At 47.9% G+C, this 23,443-nt stretch overlaps 1 protein-coding gene across 3 annotated transcripts in view; it reads left to right on the forward strand.

The window, feature by feature from the left end:
• The window catches only part of CDH20 (cadherin 20), an 813,890-nt gene that overhangs the window by 723,706 nt on the left and 66,741 nt on the right, over positions 1–23,443 (forward strand). For all 3 annotated transcript variants that reach the window (XM_073678646.1, XM_073678647.1, XM_073678648.1), the window contains one exon: positions 9,607–9,860. In XM_073678646.1, the coding sequence (XP_073534747.1) occupies positions 9,607–9,860 (254 nt within the window). The remainder of the gene's footprint in view (positions 1–9,606; positions 9,861–23,443) is intronic.

A 23,443-nucleotide genomic window follows, 5' to 3' on the forward strand; every position in this document is an offset into this window, starting at 1 on the left:
ATTTTCATGACTATGAATATTGTACATTCACACTGAAGGCATCAAAACTATGCATTAACACATGTGGAATTATATACTTAACAAAAAAAGTGTGAAACAACTGAAAATATGTCTTATATTCTAGGTTCTTCAAAGTAGCCACCTTTTGCTTTGTTGACTGCTTTGCACACCCTTGGCATTCTCTTGATGAGCTTCAAGAGGTAGTCACCGGAAATGGTCTTCCAACAATCTTGAAGGAGTTCCCAAAGATGCTTAGCACTTGTTGGCCCTTTTGCCTTCACTCTGCGGTCCAGCTCACCCCAAACCATCTCGATTAGGTTCAGGTCTGGTGACCGTGGAGGCCAGGTCATCTGGCGTAGCACCCCATCACTCTCCCTCTTGGTCAAATAGCCCTTACACAGCCTGAAGGTGTGTTTGTGGTCATTGTCCTGTATATAAAGATGTACTGGATTACAGTGATGATACTACATGTACGAGTACAATAAATCTTTAAAGAAGAAGTATAGCATTCAGACATTTAGGCAGAGAAAATCTTTCTATACTTTCCAGTACTGAAGCTCCTGCCTGCCATACTAGACATCCTAGGTTTGAATCCCAGGACAGACCATACTTCAAAATAAAAGTAATTACTTTAATTAACAATATATGAAAGCATCTATGTGAAAGGTCAGAGCAGCATCTGCATACTTTTTCCATGTAGGAGTTTTTCCTGTTTCCTTGCTTACCGAGTCTCCTTAAGGAGTACCCGGTACTTCTCCCATGCTGGCTTGACTTTAAACCCTGGTCGTGTTGAAAGGGTCAGAAATTGACTAATAGTGCAGCCATTTCTACTAGGTGACACCTGCAAAATATATTATTTTCTTCTGCAAGAGAACTAAATTATAAAAAAATGAAATAGTACCATTTACATTGAATATAAGATAAGCAGAAGTAATAGGCATGGTTAATGAGAAAATAATTACTGAGCCAAGATTGACATCTTTCACACTTCCATAATTGAATAGGATCAGTAGGTTTATATAGTTAACACATAGCGAGTAAGCAAAGTAAGAAGTGGGGGGTTGCTTTGTCAAAGTAATGAATTATAATTGATCATAATAATTCATGATTTGCCTAAGATTATCTAAAAATGGGCCGTTAAATGAATATATTATGAAATTTATTGACTGATATTTGAGTCTTTTCCTAGCATTAGGTATTATAATTTCTATAAAGCCCATTAAAGATTCATCATTCAATATATTAGTTTATGGGTCCCTAAATAGCAAATGTCACTTGTGGTTATGTTGGTAGACCTACATATTCAGTAAGATTCTAATCGAAAGTGGCGTCTTTATACTAGTATTTTAGCACCTTTTTAATGATTGACAACATCCTCCATATGGTGAATATAAATTTAATAGAAATTACACTAACATGCTAACTAGGACTCCAGAGGAACGATACTTGTCACAATAGTTTAATTAAAGATGAATTATTTAATTGTGCTAAATAAAACAAAACTTTGTTTTTGAGCGGCAGCAAAAGTTTATTTGATAACCAAGTGGACTACTACAAATTATAAGCTATATTCTACACACCTTCTTATGCTATATGATACTGGCATGAGACCCAAGTACTAGTTTTTTGTATTTACTCCACTTTATTTTCGTTGTGCATATAAGTAATTAGAAAATGTGCTTAAACATTGATAAATACATACAAAAAAACAATGGGTCCCATAGAAAAAGTCATAATTTGGTCCCTCTTTCTGTTCACCCCTCAATCTTCTCCAAAAAATTACGGAGTAGTTGGGGGTCACAGCACATAGACACAGTCACAGAAAGACATACCTCCCAACCTTTAAGAACCTTTAAGATATATATTACGGCATGAATACAGTAATGTTACTCCTATTGAAAGTCCCTTAATGATCTCACTCGCTACGATAGTCCTTTCATTGCCCTTATAAAGTATGATGCCTCCAAAAAAAGCACCCCACACAGTATGATACAGTGAAGTCACCCACAATACCTCCAATGTGCACAGTATGATGATGACCCCAGAGTGCCCCCAACACACAATGATGCTGCTACAGTGCCCCCAAGACAGTATTATGACCCCACAAGTCCACCAACACAGTATAATGCGACAACAGCCACTTAACACAGAATGATGTTCCTACAGTGCCCCCACATTGTATGATATCTCCACAGTGACACTAACACAGCATGATGACCCCAAATTGAATCCACATAGTGTGATCCCCCACAGTTCCTCCACACATTTTATTAGTTCCTCACAGTGACCCCAACATAATATGATGAGCCCACAGTACCTCCACACAGTATGATGGCCCCCACAACAGCCCACACAGTATGATGATCCTCATATCACCCAACACAGTATGACAGCCTCCTCAGACTCTGCACAGTATGATGGCCCCCACAATCCCCCACACAGTATAATGCCCTCATAGCCTTCCGCACACTATAATGTCCCCTCAAGCCCACGCATTGTATGACAAGCCACACAGAATAATGCCCGCACAGCCTTCTTTCACAGTATTATGGCCCCACAAAGATTGATGCCTACCACATTCCCGACCACACTTTATGATGCCCCCCATACATCATAATGTCCCTCATTGTCCCCACCACACAATATGGTGCCTGCATAGCCATCCACACAGTATAATTACACACAGAGTATAAGGGCACCACATACATACTGTACACTGTATGATGCCACACACAACCCCCCCACACAGTATAATGGCCTAAACCATGCACTATGATGCTCCCTTAATTGCTTTTAGTTTTCACAACTACAGTGCATAGTATTCTTGTGTAATAACCTTGATGCTGCTGCTTTTGACACAAAGAGACAGGAAAACAGGAAGCCATCATGTCTGTGTATAAGACACATAATAGCAGCCAGGCTCCACCCAATAGCTAAGAGACAAGAAAAAGTTAGAGATAGGGCCCCCCCAGCAGTCTAAAACTAGTTAAAATGCTAGTCATATAATGGCTAGAAATAGAGTTATTCCTCATGTACACACACAATAGCTTGTTCGGCTGCAAAGTCATCTAAACCTATAAGAATGCTCTAAGCCAGGACAATTTTTCATGACTCATTTTTGGAGGGTTCAAACCACCGAATCCTCTATATTATGCAGATGTTTTCATATCAGCATATTAATAACTGCCACCCTAAAAACAATGTACTAGCTAAAGATATTTTATAACAGATGCCCTATTAATTGTGTACCAAGCATTGATCCCGCATATCGTTGTGCTAGACACAGATGCTTTTGTATCATTGCACTCAGTAGTGTGAATGCTACCGATACTCTAGATCACTGGTCCTCAACCTTTCTTACCTTAATCTGTAAGAGATAGTCGAGAGCTACATCCAGCGCCATCCTTTCCCCCATCCGGAGGGGCAACAGCAAGAGTCCCTCATTACCAGTATAACAGCATACCAAGACCTTGTGCCACCCTCCCTTATAAACAGTATACTTATATCCAAGGGTTCCCACTTTACCCCCCAATCAGAAATTCTTGCATCCTGCACACCCACCACGCTACTGCATGCAGCTTCAAGCAGCCTCTAACTGCCATTATCATCCAGCTTGTCATATTTTCTACTCTTCATAGACAATATATGTGCATCCATATCTTCGTTTCTGTGCAGGAGTACTCACAAAAGTCACCTGACTGCTAGACATGGTGCTGATGCACCAAGCTGGCTGACAGTCGCGAGCCACACATCATATGCCTGTGAGCCACATGTGGCTCCTAAGCCACAGGTTGGTGACCCATGCTCTAGATCAGATCTGGGCAATGTGCTGCCCGCAGACCACATCCGGGCCTCTGGCTGTTCCAATCCGGCCCATGGACTGAGAAGCCGAAGGGCTGGAAAACAGTGGCCCACAGGCCACACCATGGCTGCTGCCGCCACTTACTCGCTATGCAATCAGCGTGTAAAACAGCTGACACGATGATGTAATTTCATTGCATCAGTTGTGCACTGCAGAGTGTCAGCAGACCGGAGACAGGAGCAGAAAGCTAGTGGAATGGGACCGAGGTGAGTATGTGGTGGTCTTTTTTTTTCATATGTATGGGATGTTTGGCTGGACATGGGGAGGCTATTGGGGTCTAAAGCTGGACATGGGGAGGCTATGGGGGTCTGTTGCTGGACAAGAGGAGGCTATGGGGCTCTCATGCTGGACATGGGGAGGCTATGGTGCTCTCATGCTGGATATGGGGAGGTTATGGGGCTCTCATGTTGGGCATGGGGAGCCTATGGGGTTCTGATGTTGGACATCGGGAGGCTATGGTGCTCTAATGCTGGACATAGAAAGGCTATGGGGCGCTAATGCTGGACATAGGGAGGCTATGAGGTCTGTTGTTGGACATGGGGAGGCTATGGGGATCTGTTGTGGTACATGGGGAGGCTATGGGGGTTTAATGCTGGACATGGGGAAGCTATGGGGGTCCAATGTTGGACATGGGGAGGCTATGGGGGTCTCATCCTGCACATGGGGGTCTCATCCTGGACATAGGGAGTCTATGGGGGTCTGTTGCTGAACATGGGGAGGCTATGGGGGTCTGTTGCTGGACATGGGGAGGCTATGGGGGTCTGTTGCTGGACATGGGAAGGCTATGGGGCTCTAATGCTGGACAGGGAGAGTCTATGTAGCTTTCATGCTGGGCATGGGGAAGCTGCGTGGAGCTCATGCAGTATATGGGGAGCTGTGTGGGGTTCATACTCTAGATAGGAGGCTGTGTGGGGCTCATGCTGTATATGGGAAGGCTGTGTGGGGCTCATGCTGTATATAGGAGACTGTGTGGGGCTCATGTATGTAGGAGGCTGTGTGGGTCTCATGCTATAGATAGGGAGGCTGTGTGGGGCTCATGCTGGGTATATGAGGCTTTGTGGGGGCTCATACTGTATATAGGAGGCTGTGTGGGGCTCATGCTGTATATAGGGAGGCTATGTGGGGGCTCTTATGGTATATATGGGGCTGTATGGGGGCTCATACGATGTATAGAAGGGGCTGTATTCGGGTTCAAACAGTATATAGGGGGATGTCAGCCTACTTAACTCTGCTCGATATTAAGTGATGCAATTAATATTAATATCATTATTAATATAATAATCATTACTATATTGATATTAATATTGAGCAGAATTAATTTCAGCCTATTGGTTCGGTCCTCCACAACAGTCACAGTCTCTCATGTAGCCCCTCGGGAAAATTAATTGCCCACTCCTGCTCTAGATAATAGCTACAGATTACATTGTGTCAGCCATAGTTTTCCCCATAATAGCATGCCAGACATAATGTTCCACACAAAGCCTTCCACACTGCCCTAAAATGTGCCAGCTACACTTGATCTGCAATTTTACGGTGTATTTGGCGGTGACACCATATATGTGGGAGAAAACCCCTTTAGCAGCATTGCTGATGTTCATACAATACAAAACAGAGGTCTCATAGTAAAATGTTCCCATTTTCTGTCACTTTGAACCTTGAAATATACCGTAAGATAATCTAATACACAAACATACACAACTGTGTGTGCTCTGCTAACCTGTCCCCTACTGTATTGCCCACACTATACAGTACATAGATGGAAGAGGCGAGCAAGCAACCACAAGGATAGTAGATGTTGGGTGCAAATTGCTTACAACTGACCAATAGATATGTCCTTCTTTACGTTTCCTCTTGGCTTGATATATCGTTAGATGAGTGTATCAAGCTTTAAGAAAATATATATAATTTCGTGATGCTTTGCTGGGCGATAATTATGCTGTACATGTCTATATGTGGCCACCCAGTGATTTCGATGTTATCTGCAATGTCTAGCATATTGTGATATTGTATTGAATTTGTATCATAATAAACTGTAGTGCTTAAAGGGAACCTATCACTCATTTCATGCTCCCCATCCATGAATCAGAGCCTGGATGCATGATTGCTGCAAGGTATGTTTTTCTCGGGAATGCTGCGGTGTTTCAGAGAAAGCATAGTTTGAAGAGCCAGTTGAGAACCATAGGAATAGACATGACCAGTCCGTAGACACTTCAGTTGGGTCCTTCCTGCATTGCTTTAGTTGATTGACAGGTCTCTCACATATGCGTGAATAGAGAGAGACCTGTCAATCAACTAGAGCAGGGAGAAGTCGGCTGGCTGCGGTGCCGGAATAGTCACGTCAATTTCTTTAGTCCGCATACGGTTCTGCAAACTATGTTTTGTTAAAACAGAACTGGCTGCAATCATGCATCAGCCAGGTTCTTATTCATGCTGCCCATGGTTCGAGTGACATGTCCCCTTTAACAACATTTGCTAAAAGTTAAGTCTGGACATATCAGTAGGCAATTCATTCAAAACCTTTCACATCTGTTACAAGCATCTACTTTATAGTTTTTTTTCATATGTTGTTACTTCATATAATGAATTTGCTTTAAGCCTAAAAGCAAAGCCGGTGTAATGAGAAAGCATAATGCTGAACGCATATTATTTTATTTAAAGGCTTTCATTCTGCTGTGTATCTAAGCAGATATATTCTGTAAATGAATTGCCCCCTGATTGACTGATTCTTTCAATAGCTGCATTTCTTCGCGACACATTTTTCACTCTCCTCTGCCACAAAGAATACTAAAAAAGAGTATGGATTATTTATAAACCAATAAAACTTATGTGTTTTTTTAATTGGAGCTCGAAGATCCATAAATGCTAATTATGCTTAGACAAAGCTGTCTTAGATAAGGCAGATGGAGAATTGCTTGTGCATAAAGTATAAAAGTAAGTAAAGTATTGTGTGTGATAAGACCGTCACTCTACCGGTACTAATAAATTGTCCTTCATTAGCAAACAGTAAAACCACAAACATGTATATTGTTCTGCTAGAACAAGTCACAAGGTAGCAAACAGCGACAGCTTGAAGCAATTTATCACACAGGCGGATTCACACTGAGAATATTTAGAAGTAAATTATGTTAAATGCTATAAAAATAGTGCAATTATGACTGTCTCACTTTAGCCATTTTTCTGTTAAAGTCATTTGGAAGTTAACTTTTCTCGGCTTTTAAACTTCTTTTACAGTGATTTCTAGAAAAAAAAAGATCTTTATATACTTACATAGGTTGAAAAAAGACCTGGGTCCATCAAGTTCAACCTTCCTCCCCCCAATTGTGCATTTTGTCACTAATTTAACTGTAACCCACAATGTTATGTGTATCGAGGAAATCATCCAGCCATTTTTTAAAAGCTGTTATAGTGTCGGCCATCATTACCTCTTGTGGTCGGCAATCCACATTCTGACTGCTCTGACTGTAAAGAACCCTTTACTATTTAGCTGCCGGAATTGTTTTTGTTCCACCCTTAATGAGTGCCCCCTTAGTATGGTCTTTGGAAGGAATAAATCATGTGCCAGTCCTTTGTTCTGACCACACATATATTTCTACATATAAATGAGATCTCCTCTAAAGTGTTTTTTTTTTAAGCTGAACAAGCTCAACTTTTCCAATCTCTCATCATATGAGAGCCCTTCCATCCCATGTAATAATCTAGTTGCCCACCTTTGAACTGACTCTAACTTATGAATTTCCTTTTTAAAACGTGAAGCCCAAAACTGGATCCCATATTCTAGATACATATATATTTAATCCCTTTACCCCACAGGACGTACTCATACTCTGGCGCTGAGCCCCCATGTTACCGGACATATGAAAGCTGATCCGTACAGCTGTCATGTGCCCCTAACAGCCACGGATGGAATCGCGTTCCAGCCGCCGCTGTTAACTAGTTAAATGCCGCTGTCAATCTCTGACAGGGGCATTTAACATGATTGAGGCGGAAGGACGTTATAAGTCCCGCCTATCATCACCTGTGTCACATGACCGCGGGTCGGCGATGGGTTGGCATGACAACCCAGGGTCTGCAGGAGGTTGTCATTGCCGGGATGCTTTGAGCGTCGCCCAGCGGTCGTCACTCATAGAGAGTGAACATTTCTGCTACACACAGGCAATCAGATAATCACAGCTTCTAGTCTCAGATGAAGACTACTGAAGGAAGTAAAAAAAAAATGTTTTTAAAAATATTGAAAAATGTAAAAATTATAAAAGTTCAAATCCACCCCCCTTTTGCCCCATTCAAAATAAAACAATAAAAAAATACACATATTTGGTATCGTCACATACAGAATCTATCAATATATAAAAAGAATTAATTGAATCATAAACGGCGTAATGAGAAAAAATCAAAACCCCAGAATTACGTTTTTTTTGGTTGCTGCAACATTGCAATAAAATGCAATAATGGGCGATCAAAAGATCATATCTGCCCCAAAATTTATCAATAAAAACATCAGCTTGGTGTGCAAAAAAAATCCCTCACCCGGCCCCAAATCCCAAAAAACGGAGTTGCTACCGGTCTCGGAAAATGGCGCCATTTTTTTTTTTTTTTTTTTAACATTTTGCATTTTTTTTCACCACTTATATAAAAAAGAAGCTATACATGTTTGATATCTACGAACTCATAATGACCTGGAGAATCATAATGTCAGGTCACTTTTAGCATTTATTGAACACAGTAAAAAAAAAAGCAATTGTGGAATTGCACTTTTTTTGCAATTTCACCGCACTTGGAATTTTTTTTCACATTTTCCATTACATTATATGGTAAACTCAATGGTGTCTTTCAAAAGTACAACTTGTTCCACAAAAAACAAGCCCTCAAATTGCCATATTGATGGAAAAACAAAAAAGTTATGGCTCTGTGAAGAAGGGGAGCAAAAAACGAAAGCGCAAAAAACAGAAAATGGCCCGGGGGTTAAGGGGTTAAAGAGAACTGTCACTAGGTGAAAAGTGGCTAATTTCTGCTTTTAATTTAATCCTGTCCCTCTCCTGAGTAAGCACTTTTTTGTTTCTCCAAAATCCGCCATACGGCTCCTGAGATATGGGCCTTTTTATCTAGTGCTACTTTTTTAGTCTTTATCAAGGAGGAGTACTGCAGGTCAACCAAAAAACACACCCTAGAGAATCCATTGAACAATGATCCCTTCGTAAAGGCCATGAAAAAAGCAACAACTGTATACTCAGAGGAGCACGAGGAATAAAATAACAGCAAAAACTGACCACTGTTGACCTAGTTACAGGAAATCTTTCTGATGGTTCAATATGTGCTAAAATATAATGCTAAAATTATCTTGAATAGTAAAAATTAAAAACATTTAAAGATTAGTGGGGAGGCCTGCAACTTAGGGTCCATTTGGAACATTCACTGGGTAATGTTGCTGTCACATAAACCAAACTTATGCATAGGGTCCCATTTACTGTATATAAGCATATGTCTAAAGTGCCTTCTGAAATTTGATATTGTGCTATAATTTAATATACCTTTTTGTCAACTGTGTGGAATAACAAAACTAAAGCAATGGGTAAAAAAAAAGGATAATGCATAGTAATTGTTCCTTTAATATACTGTACGTTGAAGGTATGGAATGTGCAGTATGTGATCAATGAATGAAAAATTATATTCACGGAATTTTTTTTGTTTCCTTCTAAGATTAGCTTTGTGTAGATTATACAGTTTAATGAAAATATTTTCTTTTTCAGCCTTTGGACTTTGAAAGTAAGAAAAGCTACACACTGAAAATTGAGGGTTCAAACCCACACATTGAAGTACGTTTTTTTAATCTGGGTCCATTCCGTGACACCACAACTGTGCACATTAATGTTGAAGATGTTGATGAGCCTCCAGTGTTTGAATCCAGTCATTATTTTGTGGAAGTCTCTGAAAATGTAGATATTGGAACAACAATACAGATTGTTTCTGCTAGGGATCCGGATGCAACTAATAATTCAGTTAGGTAAGTAATTATACATATTAATATCACAATTTCTATTGCTATTTACAGTGGTTAGAAAACTACTTCTAGAGATCCACCTTAAAACAAAAAAAAACAAACAAAAAAGAACAACAACCATACATTGAGGAAATAGAAGTTTCTTATCTGAAATTAAAAATCAAGTCCTTTGTGCTGTTTATTAGCTTCTTTCACTTGCAGGTGCATCAGGGCCATCAATAGCCCTTGCTGGAGTCCTCTGACACTCTTTCCATTTAAGAGCACCATGGATGCCTCTACATAATTGACTTTTATCAAGCCTTTATTTTTACCAAGTGTATTTGCCATGAGTTAAACGCAGGACCTGCTGTATGGAAAGAAAAAATATTCAGAGTGAGCTAGAGGCCATGGCAAGATTTTCTCTGCCTAAAATTCTTCACGGTATAATGTGCTATAATTGGGGTGGTGTGAATTGATTTGCAGGATCCAGTTTATCGGCCAAAAACAGTAAGCTGGGGTGGCTGAACGGGAGTCCTGAGAACCGCCTCCTACCTCCTGGCATCCACAGAATTTCTTTTGATTAGCCAGTCTGGCACGACATTACATGTGCATCACGACACAACAATGACATTGCACCAGGCTAAATAATCAAAAGAAAAGCCATAGATGACGTCAGGTAAGAATCAGCTCCCATCAAACGGTCACAGGCTAGCTACTGACAGGAACATTGGACTGAGCCATGTGCATTGATTTGTACCACCTCTGCCTATAATATTACAGTATATAACGCTACAAGTGTCCCTCTGTCTGAAGCCTCTATAGACTGCACAAGCACGACACGCCTGCACAGTCTGGCTCCAGACAGAAGAGCGCATGGAGCAGTTACAGGTAAGAGGAGTATATGGCGCCGGAGAACGCGGTATTCGTAGACACTGAATGCATACCGCAATCTCCGGCACCATGCTTACATACTTACCTGACCAAGAGGAGCATTGCCGCGGCGCCTCTCTTCTGGCCGGAGACCGGGGGCGGAGTGAAGGCGTCGGAATCGGCGCATGCGCATAGCGCTATCCGGTGCCATTTTACCGAAGACACATTTGCAGTGTGCCTTCAGCAAAATGGCGCTGGACAGCACTTTATGGGCCCGCGCGTACTCCGGCACCACACTTCTCCCCCGGCCTCCAGCAGAACAGGACACAGCAGCGCTGGAGCACAGGAAAGAAAGGTGAGTATAAGTGTTTATTTTTTGTATGTGTGCAGCGTGAAAGGGATGCATACCAGGATTGGGGGGTGAGGGGGCCACACTTGCCAGGATTGGGGGATGAGGGGGTCACACATACCAGGATTGGGGGATGAGGGGGCCAAAAATGCCAGGATTGGGGGATGAGGGGTACCATACATAACAGGATTGAGGGCTACCATGCATACTGGGATTGGGGAGTGAGGGGTGCCATGCATACCAGGATTGGGGGTGAGGGGACCACACATACCAGGATTGGAGGATGAGGGGTACCATGCATACCAGGATTGGGAGATGAGGGGGACCAAGCATACAAGGATTGGAGGATGAGGGGTACCATGCATACCAGGATTGAGGGATGAGGGGTACCATGCATACCAGGATTGTGGGATGAGGACTGCCATGCATACCAAGATAGGGATGACGGGGCCATACATACCAGGATTGGGGATGAGAAAGCCATGCATACCAGGATGAGGGATTGGGTACCATACATACAAGGATTGGGGGATGGGGGGTGCCATACATACCAGGATTGGGATGAAGGGTGCCATATATATCAAATTTGGGATGAGGGGTGCCATGCATACCAGGATGAGAGATGGGGTGCCATGCATACCAGGATTGGGATGAGGGGTGCCATGTATACCAGATTTGAAAAGAGGGGTGCCATGCATGCCAGGATTGGGGATGGGGGGTGCCATACATACCAGGATTGGGGATGGGGGGTTCCATACATACCAGAATTGGGGAAGAGGGCTGCCATGCATACGAGGATTGGGGATGAGGGGTGCCATGCATACCAGGATTGGGGGATGAGGGGTGCCATGCATACCTGGATTGAGGGGTACCTTGCATACCAGGATTGAGGGATGAAGGGTACCATGCATACCAGGATAGGGATCTGGGGGGGGGCATACATACCAGGATTCGGATGAGGGGCCATGCATACCAGGATAGGGATGAGGGGTACCATGTATACCAGGATAGGGATGAGGGGTACCATGCATACCAGGGTGAGTGATGGGGTGCCATGCATACCAGGATAGGGATGAGGGATACCATGTATACCAGGATAGGGATGAGGGGTACCATGCATACAAGGATGAGTGATGGGGTGCCATGCATACCAGGATGGGGATGAGGGGTACCATGCATACCAGGATTGTGGGAGGAGGAGTGCCATGCATACCAGGATAGGTCTGATGGGGCCATACATACCAGGATTGGGGATGAGAAAGCCATGCATACCAGGATGAGGGATTGGGTACCATACATACGAGGATGGGGGGTGCCATACATACCAGCATTGGGATGAAGAGTGCCATGTATATCAAATTTGAGAAGAGGGGTGCCATGCATACCAGGATGAGAGATGGGGTGCCATGCATACCAGGATTGGGATGAGAGGTGCCATGTATACCAGATTTGAAATGAGGGTTGCCATGCATACCAGGATTGGGGATGGGGGGTGCCATGCATACCAGGATTGGGGATGGGGGGTGCCATACATACCAGAATTGGGGATAAGGGGTGCCATGCATACCAGGATTGAGGGGTACCATGAATACCAGGATTGAGGGATGAAGGCTACCATGCATACCAGGATAGGGATCGGGGGGGCCATACATACCAGGATTCAGATGAGGGGCCATGCAAACCAGGATAGGGATGAGGGGTACCATGTATACCAGGATAGGGATGAGGGGTACCATGCATACCAGGATGAGTGATGGGGTGCCATGCATACCAGGATAGGGATGAGGGATACCATGTATACCAGGATAGGGATGAGGGGTACCATGCATACCAGGATGAGTGATGGGGTGCCATGCATACCAGGATAGAGATGAGGGGTACCATGCATACCAGGATGGTGGGATGAGGAGTGCCATGAATACCAGGATAGGGATGACGTGGCCATACATACCAGGATTGGGGATGAGAAAGCCATGCATACCAGGGTGAGGGATTGGGTATCATACATATGAAGATTGGGGGATGGGGGGTGCCATACATACCAGGATTGGGATGAGGGGTGCCATGTATACCAGATTTGAAATGAGGGGTGCCATGCATTCCAGGATTGGGGATGGGGGGTGCCATGCATACCAGGATTGGGGATGGGGGGTGCCATACATACCAGAATTGGGGTTGAGGGCTGCCATGCATACGAGGATTGGGGATGAGGGGTGCCATGCAGAACAGGATTGGGGGATGAGGGGTGCCATGCATACCAGGATTGAGGGGTACCATGCATACCAGGATTGAGGGATGAAGGGTATCATGCATACCAGGATAGGGATCTGGGGGGGCCATACATACCAGGATTCGGATGAAGGGCCATGCATACCAGGATAGGGATGAGGGGTACCATGTATACCAGGATAGGGATGAGGGGTACCATGCATACCAGGATGAGTGATGGGGTGCCATGCATACCAGGATAGGGATGAGGGATACCATATATACCAGGATAGGGATGAGGGGTACCATGCATACCAGGATGAGTGATGGGGTGCCATGCATACCAGGATAGGGATGAGGGGTACCATGCATACCAGGATTGTGGGATGATGAGTGCCATGCATACCAGGATAGGGATGACGGGGCCATACATACCAGGATTGGGGATGAGAAAGCCATGCATACCAGGATGAGGGATTGGGTACCATACATACGAGGATTGGGGGATGGGGGGTGCAATACATACCAGGATTGGGATGAAGGGTGCCATATATATCAAATTTGGGATGAGGGCTGCCATGCATGCCAGGATGAGAGATGGGGTGCCATGCATACCAGGATTGGGATGAGGGGTGCCATGTATACCAGATTTGAAATGAGGGGTGCCATGCATACCAGGATTGGGGATGGGGGGTGCCATGCATACCAGGATTGGGGATGGGGGGTGCCATACATACCAGAATTGGGGATGAGGGATGCCATGCATACCAGGATTGAGGGGTACCATGCATACCAGGATTGAGGGATGAAGGGTACCATGCATACAAGGATAGGGATCGGGGGGCCATACATACCAGGATTCGGATGAAGGGCCATGCATATCAGGATAGGGATGAGGGGTACCATGTATACCAGGATAGGGATGAGGGGTACCATGCTTACCAGGATGAGTGATGGGGTGCCATGCATACCAGGATAGGGATGAGGGGTGCCATGTATGCCAGGATAGGGATGAGGGGTACCACGCATACCAGGATGAGTGATGGTGTGCTATGCATACCAGGATAGGGATGAGGGGTACCATGCATACCAGGATTGTGGGATGAGGAGTGCCATGCATACCAGGATAGGGATGACGGGGCCATACATACCAGGATTGGGGATGAGAAAGCCATGCATACCAGGATGAGGGATTGGGTATCATACATACGAGGATTGGGAGTTGGGGGGTGCAATACATACCAGGATTGGGATGAAGGGTGCCAAATATATCAAATTTGGGATGAGGGGTGCCATGCATACCAGGATGAGAGATGGGGTGCCATGCATACCAGGATTGGGATGAGGGGTGCCATGTATACCAGATTTGAAATGAGGGGTGCCATGCATACCAGGATTGGGGATGGGGGGTGCCATACATACCAGAATTGGGGATGAGGGGTGCCATGCATACCAGTATTGAGCGGTACCATGCATACCAGGATTGAGGGATGAAGGGTACCATGCATACCAGGATAGGGATCGGGAGGGCCATACATACCAGGATTCGGATGAAGGGCCATGCATATCAGGATAGGGATGAGGGGTACCATGGATACCAGGATAGGGATGAGGGGTACCATGCTTACCAGGATGAGTGATGGGGTGCCATGCATACCAGGATAGGGATGAGGGGTGCCATGTATGCCAGGATAGGGATGAGGGGTACCATGCATACAAGGATGAGTGATGGTGTGCTATGCATACCAGGATAGGGATGAGGGGTACCATGCATACCAGGATTGTGGGATGAGGAGTGTCATGCATACCAGGATAGGGATGACGGGGCCATACATACCAGGATTGGGGATGAGAAAGCCATGCATACCAGGATGATGGATTGGGTATCATACATACGAGGATTGGGAGTTGGGGGGTGCAATACATACCAGGATTGGGATGAAGGGTGCCATATATATCAAATTTGGGATGAGGGGTGCCATGCATACCAGGATGAGAGATGGGGTGCCATGCATACCAGGATTGGGATGAGGGGTGCCATGTATACCAGATTTGAAATGAGGGGTGCCATGCATACCAGGATTGGGGATGGGGGGTGCCATACATACCAGAATTCGGGATGAGGGGTGCCATGCATACCAGGATTGAGCGGTAACATGCATACCAGGATTGAGAGATGAAGGGTACCATGCATACCAGGATAGGGATCGGGGGGGCCATACATTCCAGGATTCGGATGCGGGGCCATGCATACCAGGATAGGGATGAGGGGTACCATGTATACCAGGATGAGTGATGGTGTGCCATGCATACGAGGATAGGGATGAGGGATACCATGTATACCAGGATAGGGATGAGGGGTACCATGCATACCAGGATGAGTGATGGGGTTTCATGCATACCAGGATAGGGATGAGGGATACCATGCATACCAGGATAGGGATAAGGGATGGGGTAACATGCATATCAGGATAGGGATGAGGGATGGGCTTCCATGCATACCAGGATTGGGTATGAGGAAGCCATGCATACCAGGATTGGGGATGAGGGGTGCCATGCATACCAGGATTGGGGATGAGGGGTGCCATGCATACCAGGATTAGGGGTGAGGGGTGCCATGCATACAGGATTGGGGGTGAGGTGTGCCATGCATACCAGGATTGGGGATGGGGGGTGCCATGCATACTGGGATTGGGGATGGGGGGTGCCATACATACCAGAATTGGGGATGATGGCTGCCATGCATACGATGATTGGGGATGAGGGGTACGATGCATACCAGGATTGGGGGATGAGGGGTGCCATGCATATCAGGATAGGGATCTGGGGGGCCATGCATAGCAGGATTCAGATGAGGGGCCATGCATACAAGGATAGGGATGAAGGGTACTATGTATACCAGGATAGGGATGAGAGGTGCCATGCATACCAGGATGAGTGATGGGGTGCCATGCATACCAGGATAGGGATGAGGGGTGCCATGCATACCAGGATTGCGGGTGAGGGGTGCCATGCATGCATGATAGGGGGCAAGGGGTGCCATGCATGCCAGGATTGGGGGTGAGGGGTGCCATGCATACCAGGATAGGGATGATGGGTGCCATGCATACCAGGATAGTGATGAGGGATACCATGCATACCAGGATAGGGATATTGGGGGGCCATGCATACCAGGATAGGGATGAGGGGTACCATGGATACCAGGATAGTGATGATGGGTACGATGCATTCCAAGATGAGGGATGGGTTGCCATGCATACCAGGATAGAGATGAGGGGTGCCATGCATACCAGGATTGAGGATGAGGGGTGCCATGCATACCAGGATAGGGATGAGGGGTACCATGTATACCAGGATAGGAAAGAGGGGTACCATGCATACCAGGATGAGGGATGGGGTGCCATGCATTCCAGGATAGAGATGAGGAAGCCATGCATACCAGGATGAGGGGCGCCATGCATGCCAGGTTTGGGATGAGGGGTGCCATGGATGCCAGGATTGGGAATGAGGTGTGCCATGCATACCAGGATTGGGGATGAGGGGTGCTATGCATACCAGGATTGGGGGTGAGAGGTGCCATGCATACGAGGATTTTAGATGAGGCGTGCCATGCATACCAGTATTGAGGGGTACGATGCATACCAGGATTGGGGGATGAGGGGTACCATGCATTCCAGGATAGGGATCTGGGGGGCCATGCATACCAGGATTCAGATGAGGGGCTATGCCTACCAGAATAGGGATGAGGGGTACCATGTATACCAGGATAGGGATGAGGGGTTCCATGCTTACTAGGATAAATAATGGGGTGGGGTGCCATGCATACCAGGATAGGGATGAGGGGTACCATGCATACCAAGATAGGGATGAGGGATGGAGTACCATGCATACCAATATTGGGTATGAGGGGCCATGCATACCAGGATAGGGATGAGGGGTACCATGTATACCAGGATAGGGATGAGGGGTACCATGCATACCAGGATTGGGATGAGGGATAGGGTACCATGCATCCCTGGATAGGGATGAGGGATGGGGTACCATGCATACCAGTATTGGGTATGAGGGAGCCATGCATACTAGGAAGAGGGGCGCCATGCATGCCAGGATTGGGGATGAGGGGTGCCATGCATACCAGGATTGGGGGTGAGGGGTGCCATGCATACAGGTTAGGGATGAGGCGTGCCATGCACACCAGGATAGGGATGAGGGGAGCCATGCATACCAGGATAGTGATGAGGGGTACCATGCATACCAGGATAGGGATCTCGGGGGGCCATGCATACCAGGATTCGGATGAGGGGCCATGCATACCAGGATAGGGGTGAGGGGTACCATGTATACCAGGATAGGGATGAGGGGTACGATGCATACCAGGATGAGGGATGGGGTACCATGCATACCAGGATAGGGATGAGGGGTGCCATGCATACCAGGATTGGGGATGAGGGGTGCCATGCATACCAGGATTGGGGATTAGGGGAGCCATGCATTCCAAGATTAGTGGTGAGGGGTGCTATGCATACAGGATTGGGGGCGACGGGTGCCATGCATACCAGGATTGGGGATGGGGGGTGCCTTGCATACTGTGATTAGGGATGGGGGGTGCCATACATACGAGAATTGGGGATGAGGGCTGCCATGCATACAAGCATTGAGGATGAGGGTTGCCATGCATACCAGGATTGGGGGATGAGGGGTGCCATGCATACCAGGATGAGGGGCGCCATGCATGCCAGGTTTGGGATGAGGGGTGCCATGGATGCCAGGATTGGGGATGAGGGGTGCCATGCATACCAGGATTGGGGATGAGGGGTGCTATGCATACCAGGATTGGGGGTGAGAGGTGCCATGCATACGAGGATTTTAGATGAGGGGTGCCATGCATACCAGTATTGAGGGGTACGATGCATACCAGGATTGGGGGATGAGGGGTACCATGCATACCAGGATAGATATCTGGGGGGCCATGCATACCAGGATTCAGATGAGGGGCTATGCCTACCAGAATAGGGATGAGGGGTACCATGTATACCAGGATAGGGATGAGGGGTTCCATGCTTACTAGAATAAATAATGGGGTGGGGTGCCATGCATACCAGGATAGGGATGAGGGGTACCATGCATACCAAGATAGGGATGAGGGATGGAGTACCATGCATACCAATATTGGGTATGAGGGGCCATGCATACCAGGATAGGGATGAGGGGTACCATGTATACCAGGATAGGGATGAGGGGTACCATGCATACCAGGATTGGGATGAGGGATGGGGTACCATGCATCCCTGGATAGGGATAAGGGATGGGGTACCATGCATACCAGTATTGGGTATGAGGGAGCCATGCATACTAGGAAGAGGGGCGCCATGCATGCCAGGATTGGGGATGAGGGGTGCCATGCATACCAGGATTGGGGGTGAGGGGTGCCATGCATACAGGTTAGGGATGAGGCGTGCCATGAATACCAGGATAGGGATGAGGGGAGCCATGCATACCAGGATAGTGATGAGGGGTACCATGCATACCAGGATAGGGATCTCGGGGGGCCATGCATACCAGGATTCGGATGAGAGGCCATGCATACCAGGATAGGGATGAGGGGTACCATGTATACCAGGATAGGGATGAGGGGTACGATGCATACCAGGATGAGGGATGGGGTACCATGCATACCAGGATAGGGATGAGGGGTGCCATGCATACCAGGATTGGGGATGAGGGGTGCCATACATACCAGTATTGGGGATTAGGGGAGCCATGCATTCCAGGATTAGTGGTGAGGGGTGCCATGCATACAGGATTGGGGGCGAGGGGTGCCATGCATACCAGGATTGGGGATGGGGGGTGCCTTGCATACTGTGATTATGGATGGGGGGTGCCATACATACGAGAATTGGGGATGAGGGCTGCCATGCATACAAGGATTGGGGATGAGGGTTGCCATGCATACCAGGATTGGGGGATGAGGGGTGCCATGCATACCAGGATTGAGGGGTACTATTCATACCAGGATTCGGGGATGAGGGGTGCCAGGCATACCAGGTTAGGGATCTGGGGGGCCATGCATACCAGGATTCAGATGAGGGGCCATGCATACCAGTATAGGTATGAGGGGTACCATGAGTACAAGGATAGGGATGAGGGGTACCATGCATACCAAGATGAGTGATGGGGTGCCATGCATACCAGGATAGGGATGAGGAGTACCATGCACACCAGGATAGGGATGGGGTACCATGCATACCAGGATTGGGGATGAGGGATGGGGTACCCTGCATACCAGTATTGGGTATGAGGGAGCCATGCATACCAGGATGAGGGGCGCCATGCATGCCAGGATTGGGGAAGAGGGGTGCCATGCATACCAGGATTGGGGATGAGGGGTGCCATGCATACCAGGATTGTGGGTGAGAGGTGCCAAGCATACGGGATTGGGGATGAGGGGTGCCATGCATACCGGGATAGGGATGAGGCGTGCCATGCATACCAGGATAGGGATGAGGGGTGCCATTCATACCAGGATAGTGATGAGGGGTACCATGCACACAAGGATAGGGATCTCGGGAGGCCATGCATACCAGGATTCAGATGAGGGGTAACATGCATATCAGGATGGGGATGAGGGGTACCACGTATACCAGGATAGGGATGAGGGATACGATGCATACCATGATTCGCGATGGGGTGCCATGCATACCAGGATAGGGATCTGGAGGGCCATGCATACCAGGATTGAGGATGAGGGGCGCCATGCATACCAGGATAGGGATGAGAGCTACCATGTATGCCAGGATAGGGATGAGGGGTATCATGCATACCAGGATGAGGGATGGGGTGCCATGCATACCAGGATAGGGATGCGGGAGCCATGCATACCAGCACTAGGGGTGCCATGCATGCCAGGATTGGGATGAGGGGTGCCATGCATGCCAGGATTGGGGATGAGGGGTGCCATGCATACCAATATTGGGGATGGGGGGTGCCATGCATACCAGGATTGGTGGTGAGGGGTGCCATGCATACGAGGATTTAGGATGAGGGGTGCCATGCATACCAGGATTGGGGGATGAGGGGTGCCAGGCATACCAGGATTGAGGGGTATGATGCATACCAGGATTGGGGGATGAGGGATACCATGCATACCAGGATATGGATCTGGGGGGGCCATACATACCAGGATTCAGATGAGGGGCTATGCCTACCAGAATAGGGATGAGGGGTACCATGTATACCAGGATAGGGATGAGGGGTGCCATGCATACAAGGATGAGTAATGGGGTGGGGTGCCATGCATACCAGGATAGGGATGAGGGGTACCATGCATACCAGGATAGGGATGAGGGATGGAGTACCATGTATACTAATATTGGGTATGAGGGAGCCATGCATACTAGGATGAGGGGCGCCATGCATGCCAGGATTGGGGATGAGGGGCGCCATGCATGCCAGGATTGGGGATGAGGGGCGCCATGCATGCCAGGATTGGGGATGAGGGGTGCCATGCATACCAGGATTGGGGGTAAGGGGTGCCATGCATACAGGATTGAGGGTGAGGGGTGCCATGCATACCAGGAATGGGATGAAGGGTGCCATGTATATCAAATTTGGGATGAGGGGTGCCATGCATACTAAGATGAGAGATTGGGTGCCATGCATACCAGGATTGGGATGAGGGGTGCCATGTATACCAGATTTGAAATGAGGGGTGCCATGCATACCAGGATTGGGGATGGGGGGTGCCATGCATACCAGGATTGGGGATGGGGGGTGCCAGACATACAAGAATTGAGGATGAGGGCTGCCATGCATACGACGATTGGGGGTGAGGGGTGCCATGCATATCAGGGTTGAGGGGGTACCATGCATACCAGGATTGAGGGATAAAGGGTACCATGCATACCAGGATAGGGATCTGGGGGGCCATACATACCAGGATTCGGATGAGGGGAACCATGCATACCAGAATGAGTGATGGGGTGCCATGCATACCAGGATAGGGATGAGGGGTACCATGCATACCAAGATAGGGATAAGGGATGAGGGGTACCATGCATACCAGGATAGGGATGAGGGATGGGGTACCATGCATACCAGGATTGGGTATGAGGGAGCCATGCATACCAGGATTGGGGATGAGGGGTGCCATGCATGCCAGGATTGGCGATGAGGGGTGCCATGCATGCCAGGATTGGGGATGAGGGGTGCCATGCATACCAGGATTGGGGGTGAGGGGTGCCATGCATACAGGATAGTGATGAGGCGTGCCATGCATACCAGGATAGGGATGAGGGGAGCCATGCATACCAGGATATTGATGAGGGGTACCATGCATACCCGGATAGGGATCTCTGGGGGCCATGCATACCAGGATTCAGATGAGGGGCCATGCATACCAGGATAGGGATGAGGGGTGCCATGCATACTAGGATTGAGGATGAGGGGTGCCATGCATACAGGATTGGGGACGAGGGGTGCCATGCATACCAGGATTGGGGATGGGGTGTGCCATGCATACTGGAATTGGGGATGGGGGGTGCCATACATACCAGAATTGGGGATGAGGGCTGCTATGCATATGAGGATTCGGGATGAGGGGTGCCATGCATACCAGGATTGGGGGATGAGGGGTGCCATGCATATCAGGATTGAGGGGTACGATGCATACCAGGATTGGGGGATGAGTGGTACCATGCATACTAGGATAGGGATCTGGGGGGGCCATGCATACCAGGATTCAGATGAGGGGCCATGCATACCAGGATAGGGATGAGGGGTACCATGAATACCAGGATAGGTATGAGGGGTACCATGCATACCAGGATGAGTGATGGGGTGCCATGCATACCAGGATAGGGATGAGGGATGGGGTATCATGCATACCAGGATAGGGATGAGGGATGGGGTACAATGCATACCAGTATTGGGTATGAGGGAGTCATGCATACCAGGATGAGGGGCGCCATGCATGCCAGGATTGGGGAAGAGGGGTGCCATGCATACCAGGATTGGGTATGAGGGGTGCCATGCATACCAGTATTGGGGTTGAGGGGTGTGATGCATACAGGATTGGGGATGAGGGGTGCCATGCATACCTGTATAGGGATGAGGCGTGCCATGCATACCAGCATAGGGATGAGGGGCGCCATGCATACCAGGATATTGATGAGGGGTACCATGCATACCCGGATAGGGATCTTGGGGGGCCATGCATACCAGGATTCGGATGAGGGGCCATGCATACCAGGATAGGGATGAGGGGTGCCATGCATTCTAGGATTGAGGATGAGGGGTGCCATGCATGCCATGATTCGGATGAGGGGCCATGCATACCAGGATAGGGATGAGGGGTGCATGCATACTAGGATTGAGGATGAGGGGTGCCATGCATACCAGGATTGGGGATGAGGGGGGCCATGCATACAGGATTGGGGACGAGGGGTGCCATGCATGCCAGGATTGGGGATGGGGGGTGCCTTGGGGATGGGGGGTGCCATGCATACTGGAATTGGGGATGGGAGGTGCCATACATACCAGAATTGGGGACGAGGGCTGCTATGCATACGAGGATTCGGGATGAGGGGTGCCATGCATGCCAGGATTGGGGGATGAGGGGTGCCATGCATATCAGGATTGAGGGGTACGATGCATACCAGGATTGGGGGATGAGTGGTACCATGCATACCAGGATAGGGATCTGGAGGGGCCATGCATACCAGGATTCAGATGAGGGGCCATGCATACCAGGATAGGGATGAGGGATACCATGAATACCAGGATAGGTATGAGGGGTACCATGCATACCAGGATGAGTGATGGGGTGCCATGCATACCAGGATAGGGATGAGGGGTACCATGCATACCAGGATAGGGATGAGGGATGGGGTACCCTGCATACCAGGATAGGGATGAGGGATGGGGTACAATGCATACCAGTATTGGGTATGAGGGAGTCATGCATACCAGGATGAGGGGCGCCATGCATGCCAGGATTGGGGAAGAGGGGTGCCATGCATACCAGGATTGGGCATGAGGGGTGCCATGCATACCAGTATTGGGGGTGAGGGGTGCCATGCATATGGGATTGGGGATGAGGGGTGCCATGCATACCTGGATAGTGATGAGGCGTGCCATGCATACCAGGATAGGGATGAGGGGCACCATGCATACCAGGATAGTG

The sequence above is a fragment of the Phyllobates terribilis genome, unplaced genomic scaffold, assembly GCF_046119375.1.
Source record: "Phyllobates terribilis strain yellow unplaced genomic scaffold, ASM4611937v1 Scaffold_4__5_contigs__length_816908805, whole genome shotgun sequence".
Lineage (NCBI taxonomy): Eukaryota > Metazoa > Chordata > Amphibia > Anura > Dendrobatidae > Phyllobates > Phyllobates terribilis.